The sequence below is a fragment of the Benincasa hispida genome, chromosome 9, assembly GCF_027475165.1.
Source record: "Benincasa hispida cultivar pf3 chromosome 9, pf3_genome.v1.1, whole genome shotgun sequence".
Taxonomy (NCBI): Eukaryota; Viridiplantae; Streptophyta; class Magnoliopsida; order Cucurbitales; family Cucurbitaceae; genus Benincasa; species Benincasa hispida.
Genome location: NC_143486.1, coordinates 11,517,077 through 11,527,570, shown reverse-complemented (window position 1 = coordinate 11,527,570; position 10,494 = coordinate 11,517,077). Strand labels below are relative to the sequence as shown.

Genomic DNA, 10,494 nt, shown 5'->3' with positions numbered 1-10,494 from the left:
GTAAAAAATGGGAAACCAAAAAAATAAAAAATGAAAAAACAGGCTGATCAATTGGGAAAAATTTTCATTCTAACTTCATTGTTTGTCGTAAAAAAATCTTCAATGAGTATAAATGGAGAAATAAAATAATATATCTTTTAATGACAGTGTTAAATATTAACCAATGTACTAGAAATATCCTCAATAATTTGTTTTTGCCTCAGAAACTGGGCTCAATAAGGCCCCGTGATGGACAGTGGAAATATTATTAATGTATTTTATTAAAAGAAATGGTTACTCCTTAAAGATGGGAGCTACAGCCAAGCATTACCAAACAATAACATTCCAATTGCCCTATGCTGAGCAATGGAAATATTAATGCATTTCATTTATATAAATAGTTAATCCTAGGAGTGTACATGGTTCAAGATATTTCTTGAACCAATTCAGTTAGATGGGTTGTTGCATTATAACGTTTTTTTAATTAAAATATGTAAATTTATATACAACAGGACTAATAATTAAAATCTCATAAAATTCAAATGCTAAATACCAAACATCTATGATATTTATTGTAAACTTTAAACAAAGACAAATATCATAACAATTTAAAAAGAAAAATATTAAAAATTCATAAATTAATCAATACAAAGTAATCAAATTTCAAATAAAAGAAATAAATATATTTTTTTTATTAAATAGATAAAATTCAAATTGGGTTAAATCAAACCAATTTTTTTTAGCCAACACACGACCCAACTTAACCTTTACATTTTTGTTTGGGTAGTCCAGATTGCTCGGGTTGTCGGATTATTTGGACATCCCTAGTTAGTCCACAAAGATGGCAGATACATGCAATTTATTATTACAAACCACAACAATCATCATATTCCAAATTGCTTCTTCCCCAATATTTCTTTGGCAATTGGAAATTCAGGAGCTATATCCACAGGTACCTAAATTGGTTGAAGAAAATTACTTAGTATAATATTGATATAATATTAAATTTACGATCGTGAATTTTTGATCTCAATAGTGATATAACATCATATTCGAATGTGTTCTATCTTCAATTGTGCTTGCCCTAAAATCAACTTCTTTGAAAATTTCAAAATTTTCCTAATGGAATATAAGCGTGAAGGATTACATTAAAGTTTAACATAGTAAATTAAGAGCTCATTTGGGTTAACTTTTTAAATACTTAAAAACATTTTTTGTACTTTAAAATAAAAATATAAAGATAAAATCCACCCCTAAAATATGTTGGTTATTGCAATTATACCCTCAAACTTTTGAACTTTATACAGTGCTAAAATTGGAATCTCAAACTTACATAATTGTAGAACTTATAATTGTATAAGTTTGAAGGTTAAACTTTGATTCTACCACTATTATAAGTTTGAGAGTTCAATCTTAACACTTATATAAGTTTGAGGACTCAATTTTTACAATTGAAAGTTTAATGATGATCTTGCAACTACCATATACTTCAGGAATGTTTTTGTAACTTGCACAATACATTTTTAAACACTTAAAAAGTCAAATGGACAATAAATAAGAGATCAATTTCAAAAGGGCATAACTCATAGTTTATAAAAAATGGCAAAATCGCTTGTTAGATTAACTATTTGATTCTACTCAATAACCTATATTTAATAAGAAATAGAATCCAATAATACTATTACATAGCAACCAATTAAGGTGTTTAAATAGTAAGGGTGTGTTTAGTTTAACTTTTCATATGTTTAATTTTGAAATTAAGTTATTTGAAAAAAAAAGTGAAGTATTTGGCAATCACTCAAATATAGCTTTTGAAACACTTTTAAAACGCACTTTAAATATTTTTTTTAAATAAAAATAAATAAAAATGATTCTTTTAAAAAACATTTTTTCTGTCTAAATTCATGGTGTTTGTCAACATTTACCTGGATTCGTTCTAAATTATGCAATGCTAAATTCAATGGTTCTGACATGACACCGTATTTCTGAAGAAGCAGTTTTGCTGATTCCTTATCACCTCTTGCCTGAATGGTTAGTATCTCCCTACTCAGGCTTTCAACTGCATCTTCCACCTTAAAAACAAAAACAAAAGATTCGTAGAATTTAACTCACGAAAACCAACTCATTTGAAGATGAAATTTTGTCAATGTCTAGGGCTGTACCTTGTCAAAATTAACAGAAAAAGTTTCATCTGGATTTAAAACGAAGGCTTCTTTCTCGTATAGCCAATTGAACTGCAATGCCTGTCCTTTTCTGCCAACCGAAAGTCTAAGGTGCTAGGCAAGGAAACAAAAGTGGAAGAAACAATGTCGTATTGATAGCTTACCCATGAGCCTCTGATAAGCCGAATCGTACGGACCGGAAGCATCCTGCAAGGAAAGTAGCATACACGGACTTCAATGAAGCTCCTGGTAGCAGGCCCTGGTCGAGATTCCAACATATAAGATAAGTAAATAAATGATCAGAGAATACAAGAATTTCTTTTGTAAAATATTGTATTTAAGGTCGATTGACTCAAATATCAACTAACCTGGAGGGTAAGGAACCTCAGTGCCCAAAGGCCTACAATGTCTGCTTTTGCCTCCTCCAAAGCTGAGTGGAGTTCTTGCAGTTCCTGTAACAAAAGATAAATAGAAGATACTATTACCACTAGAAAGATCTCCAATAAAACCTGAAATAGAAAATAGAAGTCAGAGTCTGAAGCGAAATTTGTCCCTTCTTTCCCCCATTGACATTTAAGACAGTTTTATGTTCAACAGGATCAGGACCACAAGATTACTCAAATTAGAAAATAACTAAAGAATTGCACAGCTCCATTTATAAAGACAAGCCAAACGTATAGTCTTGGGAATCACAAGGCACACCAACAAAAGTAAACATGTAGGCTCCATCTCACCCAAATTCAACAACCAACAGCCCAACGTTCTCTTTCTATCTGAGCCAATAAATTCTCCATTCACAATACAGACTTCCAGAAGAATAAACCAAATTTCCCGTCTTAAGAATTACGAGATAGGCCAAGAAAGTTCGGAAACAAACATCTTGTTTTCGGAATGAACACTATATGAAAAGAATACCTAGCATATACATAGATGAGAGATATTACATTCTATCGTCATCTTTCAAAGTGTCCAACCCTTTTCCGTTACATAACTGATGAAATTTACAACCTAATTCCTCTATTAACCAAGTCTAAAATTTATAACCTTAACATATTTTTTTTGTAACTCAACCTTTAACACATGTATATATTGAAACAGAAAAACTCATCCTGTAACATATTCTTATAAACAAACGTCACTAGATGTAATTTAGGCAATTAGTATAGCTTTCAGAATAAGGGTGGCTCCATTCATTATTAGTATTTTATACTTCAAAAAAATGAGGGCAACATGTGAAACAGTGATTTTATCCTCAATATAAGAGCAACATTCACATCCAGAGTATAAAATAAAATATATTAAACAGAAAATTTTTAGAACTCAACTTACCAATCTAACCATGATTTTTGTCATGGTATAAGAGTAATATCCGTATCCAAAAATAGAGAAATAATAATCAAATATGTCAAAACAAAAACTCTATGGTACTCACCAATCTCACGGTAGATTTTTTACCATTCGGAAGAGTAATGGTATGAGGCCCAATACCGTGGCAACACTCATGGAAAATTGTATGAGTAAAGAATGAATCGAAATCCACAAATTCACGTTGCTCATTTGTAATACAAACATCAGCAATAGGCTGAAGAATATGCTTGAACCTAGAAAAATGTGAAAACAAGCATATTTTTAATGTTCAATAATTTCCCATCAGATAACTCAAAGTTAAGATAGAAATTAGTCCATGACAAGGAAAGATACAGTACTTGGCCTCTGAAACATTCTTAAGCATAACCATTGATGTTCCTCGGTCTTTTACAATTCGCTCGTCATTTGGCAAATTGAAAGCAACAGTCTGAGGACCCTTTACATCCTGATAAAATGTCAACAGATTAACCACAACTTCTTACAGATCTACTTTATAGATTATCATGGTTTGCCTCTCTAAAGGTATTGAACAATTCACGTAGATAGTAGAAACTACTGGTCTCCACGATAATCAACATCCAATTTCTTGTTGATGATAATTCTCAATTCAGCATAGTTAGCCTCTGTAAGAGTGAGAATAATTCATGTCTCGAACTACTGTTTCCTATGCTGAATAAACCATAATCCTGAGGTAAATTTTGAAAAATGAAAAAGGAAAAGGGAAATATTAGATAAACATGAGTTCTATCTCAATCAACTATCAATAAGATGAGTAACTCATGTATCTTAATAACATTGTGAGGTCGTTTCATAGTTCTAATATAGGATCCTCCTCAAAAATGGTGCCTATTTGGACCCACCATTCTTCGATCGAATCTTTTTTTTTTAATAACTAAATACTCGTTTTTATGAGCTCTGATACCATCTTAATTTTGAGACAATATCAATATCTTAATTATTTAATATGTGCAAATTAGTTCTTAGATAGGAAAAAGACATATTACAAATATGGGGGAAAAAGCCAAAAAAGACTATATTCCACAAACAATAGTAACACATAACCATTCATAAAAGTAGAAATTCCAACAAAAAAAAAAAACAAAAAGTTCTTGGAGGAAAAGGAAAAGGAAAAGAGCCGAACCAAGCAGTACAAAACAAATCCAAATTGTAACATGTTTGAATTCATCCAAAAAAAGAATAATTAATAGAAAATAAAAATCTTGGTTACATAAAGAAAATCATACCACATGAAGCTGCAATTTTTTCAGATGTTGTCCATCGGCAATCAATAAAAAATTGCCATTTTTTTTAAATGGAAACAAGTCTCTTCATTGAAAAAATGAGATGAGACTAATGCTCAAAGTACGATATCTAGAAACTAAGAGCAACAAGAATTAGAACAAATGATCAACATATGCACCCAGGCATCTCAACTAGGTTGACATCCCCATAGCACCCTCATCATATCCAATATCTATCCAAGTGGACAAGAAATTGCAACAAACACTCGAAGACCAATACAAAAAAGCCAAAAGCACCATTCATCGAAGCTACAGGGGAACTAAGCAAAAACAAAACAAAACAAACTAAAGCAAGAAGGATCACTAGAAGAATTAGGACTAGTAAACTGGTAATATAAATGCCCTCCAGTTTAAACTTATGTCTTGAACCGAGAAGTCTGCAAAGATCTTGGACAAGGTGCCCTAAGATGAAGCTTTAAGACTTGCTATCACAAACCGGTCCAGCCAGGAGTTGATCTTTGAATTTTTTCTAAACCAAGGATCAGCTAATAAAACTTTGACTTTGATACAATATTTTAGGGCCAGATTTCAGTAAAGGATCAACCAAAACCTACAAAAATGATCACGAAAGGCGAAAGGGGACAAGTTGAGGGAGCCATTCATGGAGAAGGAAGCTTTTGATGCGCTAAAGCCAATGCTGAACAATTATAGATTCTATGACTCATTAACCAATCCATGATAATAACTCGTCATGGACTCTTGGATTTCCAAAATGCTTTCTCCAACTCCTTTTCAAGAAACAATTTTCATTTCTGAATTATAGGTAGAAAAGTTCAAACAAATTCTGACAAGGAGGGTAGAGTCAACCGAAGACTAAACCCCATTCTTCCACAATAGACTCCAAATTTGATAGGAGTTCCAAAGTGTTATAATTCTATAGTTAGGGTTTTCCATTCTTGTAAATATTTTGTGATATTTTCCTTTTATATGCTTTGCACACTTGAATATATTCATATCTTTGGTGAATGAATAGAGTATTCTGATTCTTTCTCAAACCTAAGAGTTTTACATGGTATCAGAGCTCTCTAAATAAACTTAGGGTTTTTGTGAACCTTAGGGTTTGAGAATTTAGAACCCATTTGTGATACGTTTAGGGTTTTGTGGAGAGGTGAGTTTACACTTTTGCTCACAGTTGCCGTCTTCGGTTCATTCGCCATCGTTAGCCGCTGCCGCCGCAGTCATCAGCCGCCAACGCCGTCAGTCGCCGCAGACGCGGGAAAAAAAAAAGCTTTTTTTTCGACACCGCCCAGTCCAACGAGAAGCCCAGCTGCCGATCTATAAAACCCCAAAGTCTGGTTGCCATCTGACCAGTGCGTAAGGCTTACACGCCGATTGTTCCAGTTTGCTGTCCGTCCACGCGCCGGCGCGTGTAGGCGCGTGTGCCGCCGTTTTTCGTCCGTCTTCTGTGGGTTTCCTCAGTGTTGTTGGCTCTTCATGGTGGTATGTTTGTTTGGGATATATAGATATTCTCACTGCTTGTAAAGACATCTCTTCAGTAAATTAGGGTTTGATTCTCTGCTGTCCGATGTCTTTGTTTTTGAGGTAATGGCTGATAAGAAACCAGTAGTCATGTCTGAAATAGTTCCTATGGTGTCAAAAGTAACTGAACACAAGTTGAATGGATCCAACTACTATTCATGGAGATCAAATGTCCGCCACTTTATTAGGAGCATGGAGATAGATGATCACATCACAGAAGAGCCACCAATTGATGCTAATAAGAAGATTTGGTGGTGGAACGATTCAAGGATGCTTCTACAAATCAAGAATTCTATTGACCGTGAAATTGTTGAACTAGTAAATCACTGCGAATCAGTCAAGGAACTATTGGAATATCTGGATTTCCTTTATTCAGGGAAAGAGAATATTAATAGAGTGTTTGATGTTTGTAAGACTCTATATCAACATATCAACCTGATCAAGGAGAAAAATCTCTTACAGGCTACTTTATGGAGGTTAAAAATACATGCGCGGAATTCAATGCCTTGATGCCAATTAGCAAGGATCCAAAAGTTCTAATGGCTCAACGTGAAAAGTTGTTTATCATGAGTTTTTTAGTAGGTCTTGCACCTAAATATGAGATGGCCAAAGATCAAGTGTTGTCAAGCTCAAATATCTCATCGTTGGAAGAAGCTTACACTCGAATACTTCGTACTGAAAAGACACAAAGCAGTTACATCATCTGATTCTAGCGGTGCTTTGATTGGGCGCACAAATGATTATAGAGGTAATAAGGGGGTTGAATCAAATAGCTTCAAAGGTCATTCAAATAACCAAAGATCAAATTCAGGAGGTGTCATTTGCTATTATTGTCATAAACCTGGCCATATGAAGCGTGAATGCAGAAAATTGCTGAATAAGGGTCAGAGGATGCCATCACCCTCTACACATGTCGCCTCTACTTCTGATAATCTTGACAAGTCAATTACGATTTCTGCAGAGGAGTTTGCTAAATTTCAGCAGTATCAAGAGTCATTGAGGGCATCATCTTCTACTCCCATTACGGCCATCGCAGAGACAGGTAACATTTCTAAATGCCTTTTTTCCTCCACGTCAAAATCGGTCATTGACTCTGGTGCTACAGACCATATGACAGGTAACCCCAGTTTATTCTCTAACCTTTGTACATCTACCTCTTCACCTAATGTCACTATAGCTGATGGAACCTCCACTCCTGTTTTAGGATCAGGAACCGTCCATCTTACTGAATCAATTTCTTTGTCATCAGTTTTAAATTTACCACATTTCTTGTTTAATTTGATTTCGGTCAGTAAACTCACTCATGATTTTCATTATTATGTCTCATTTTTTCCTGGTTATTGCTTATTTCAGGATCTTATGACGAAACAGACTATTAGTAAAGGGCGTGAATTTGGAGGTCTTTACATCTTTGAACCACAAACACCGACGGCCATCACATGCTCAAGTGTGTCGTCTCCCTTTGAAGAGCATTGTCGTTTGGGTCATCCGTCTATCTCTGTGTTGAAGAGTCTTCGTCCAAAACTTCAACATTTGTCTTCTTTAGATTGTGAGTCATGTCAGTTTGCTAAATTTCATCATTTGAGTTTGTATCCTCGAGTCAATAAACGAGCTAGTGCTCCTTTTGAATTAGTCCATTCTGATGTTTGGGGTCCTTGTCCTATTGAGTCCAAAAGAGGGTTTAGGTATTTTGTTACATTTGTCGATGATTATTCTTGTAACGTGGTCATATTTAATGAAAATTCGTTCTGAGTTACTTTCTCATTTTCGTAACTTCCATGCTGAAATTCAAACTCAGTTTAGTGGTGCTTTTAAAATCCTACGAAATGATAATGCTAAGGAATATTTCTCTCATACACTCAAGTCTTATTTAGATGCCCATGGCATTCATCATCAATCTTCTTGTGTCGATACTCCATCTCAAAATGGGGTTGCAGAACGAAAGATTCGTCATCTCCTTGAGACAGCCAGAGCTTTGATGTTTCAGATGCATGTTCCAAAATCCTTTTGGGCTGATGCTGTTTTCACAGCTTGTTTCTTAATAAATCGCATGCCTTCTTCCATTCTTAAGGGTGAGATACCTTTTCATACTTTATGCCCCAAGCAAAATTTGTTTCCCATTCCACCCAAAATATTTGGTTGTACCTGCTTTGTTCGGGATGTTCGGCCTCAGCATACCAAGTTGGATCCAAAGTCCTTAAAATGTATTTTTCTTGGTTATTCCCATGTCCAAAAGGGGTATTGGTGTTATTGTCCTAGTCTAAATAAATATTTAGTCTCTCCTGATATCACGTTTTTTGAACATACCCCATTTTTTTCATCACCATCATTCTCTCCGAATTAGAGGATGATTTCCTTGTCTACACAGTTATTTCTCCCCTCGATCCTCTTCCTGATTCATCTCTATCTGTGGCTACCTCTACTCTTCCACCCATTGTTAAGGTCTATACTCGACGACAACCTCCTTCAGTTCCATGCCCTGTACCAGAGTCTTCTTCGTCAGTGGATCCAGAAACGAGTGATGATCTCCTTATTGCTCTTCGTAAAGGTAAACGTATATGTGCTCATCCTATTTCCTCTTTTGTTTCATATAACCATTTGTCGCCTTCCACATGTTCATTCATTGGATCCTTAGAGTCAGTATCCATCCCTAAAACTGTTCATGAGGCTTTGTCTCATCCTGGTTGGTGTGCCGCAATGGTGGAGGAGATGACTGCCTTAGATGATAATTGTACTTGGGATTTAGTTTCTCTCCCTGCAGGAAAGAAGGTTATCGGTTGTAAATGGGTGTTTGCAGTTAAAGTCACTCCTGATGGTTCTGTTGCTCGGTTAAAATCGCGCCTTGTAGCGAAAGGCTACGCACAAACTTATGGCATTGACTATGCTGATATTTTTTCTCCTGTAGCAAAAATGGCATTTGTGCGGTTGTTTATTTCATTAGCTTCAATCAATCATTGGCCTTTACATCAACTTGATATAAAAAATGCATTTCTTCATGGTGATCTTCAAGAAGAGGTGTATATCGAGCAACCACCAGGGTTTGTTGCTCAGGGGAGAATGGAATGGTGTGTCGCCTTCGTAAATCCTTGTATGGATTAAAGCAGAGCCCACGAGCTTGGTTTGGTAAATTTAGTCAGGTGATTGAAAGCTTTGGAATGCGGAAGAGCAGGTCAGATCATTCAGTCTTTTTTAAGAGATCTGAGGGTGGTGTCATCTTGTTAGTTGTATATGTGGATGATATTGTGATTACTGGTGATAATGCTTTAGGTATCCAGCCTCTAAAGACCTTTCTTCATAGTCAATTCCATACAAAAGATTTGGGCATGTTGAAATACTTCTTAAGAATTGAGGTAATACCCGAATGATGCCCAACTTACAGCTCACAAAAGATGGAGAATTGCTAAAAGATCCTGAAAGATATAGGAGGTTAATGGGAAAACTTAATTACCTTACAGTGACTCGACCCGACATAGCCTATTCAGTAAGTATTGTGAGTCAATACATGTCATGCCCTACGGTTGATCATTGGGCTGCATTGGAACAGATTCTTTGTTATTTGAAGGCTGCTCCCGGACGTGGTTTATTATATAAGGATTATGGTCATACTAATATAGAATTTTTCTCAGACGCTGATTGGGCAGGATCTAAAGAAGACAGAAGATCAACTTCAGGGTATTGTGTTTTTGTTGGTGGTAATTTGATTTCTTGGAAGAGTAAGAAGCAAAATGTGGTGTCACGTTCAAATGCAGAATCAGAATATAGAGCAATGACACAATCTGTGTGTGAATTGATTTGGATATATGAACTTCTTGTTGAGTTGGGATTTGAAATTAACGCATCGACAAAGTTGTGGTGTGATAATCAAGCAGTACTTCATATTGCGACTAATCCAGTATTTCATGAAAGAACTAAACATATTGAAGTTGATTGCCATTTTGTATGTGAGAAAATTCAACAAGGGTTGGTATCTACAAGATATGTGAAGACTGGAGAACAACTAGGAGATATCTTCACGAAAGCATTGGATGGAAGACGTATAGATTATCTATGTAACAAGTTGGGCATGATTAACATATATGCTCCAACATGAGGGGGAGTGTTATAATTCTATAGTTAGGGTTCTCCATTCTTGTAAATATTTTGTGATATTTTCCTTTTGTATGCTTTGTACACTTGTATATATTCATATCTTTGGTGAATGAATA

General features: G+C 35.2%; 1 protein-coding gene across 3 annotated transcripts in view; it reads right to left on the bottom strand.

The window, feature by feature from the left end:
* Window positions 1-647: 647 nt before the first annotated feature.
* NUDT3 (nudix hydrolase homolog 3) overlaps window positions 648-10,494 on the bottom strand; it is an 88,843-nt gene continuing 78,996 nt past the window's right edge. For all 3 annotated transcript variants that reach the window (XM_039042612.2, XM_039042611.2, XM_090317627.1), the window contains 7 exons: window positions 3,848-3,954; window positions 3,574-3,742; window positions 2,510-2,593; window positions 2,306-2,400; window positions 2,142-2,232; window positions 1,905-2,051; window positions 648-935 (listed from right to left, as the gene is read on the bottom strand). In XM_039042612.2, coding sequence (XP_038898540.2) covers window positions 864-935; window positions 1,905-2,051; window positions 2,142-2,232; window positions 2,306-2,400; window positions 2,510-2,593; window positions 3,574-3,742; window positions 3,848-3,954 — 765 coding nt within the window. In that variant the 3' untranslated portion in view covers window positions 648-863. The remainder of the gene's footprint in view (window positions 936-1,904; window positions 2,052-2,141; window positions 2,233-2,305; window positions 2,401-2,509; window positions 2,594-3,573; window positions 3,743-3,847; window positions 3,955-10,494) is intronic.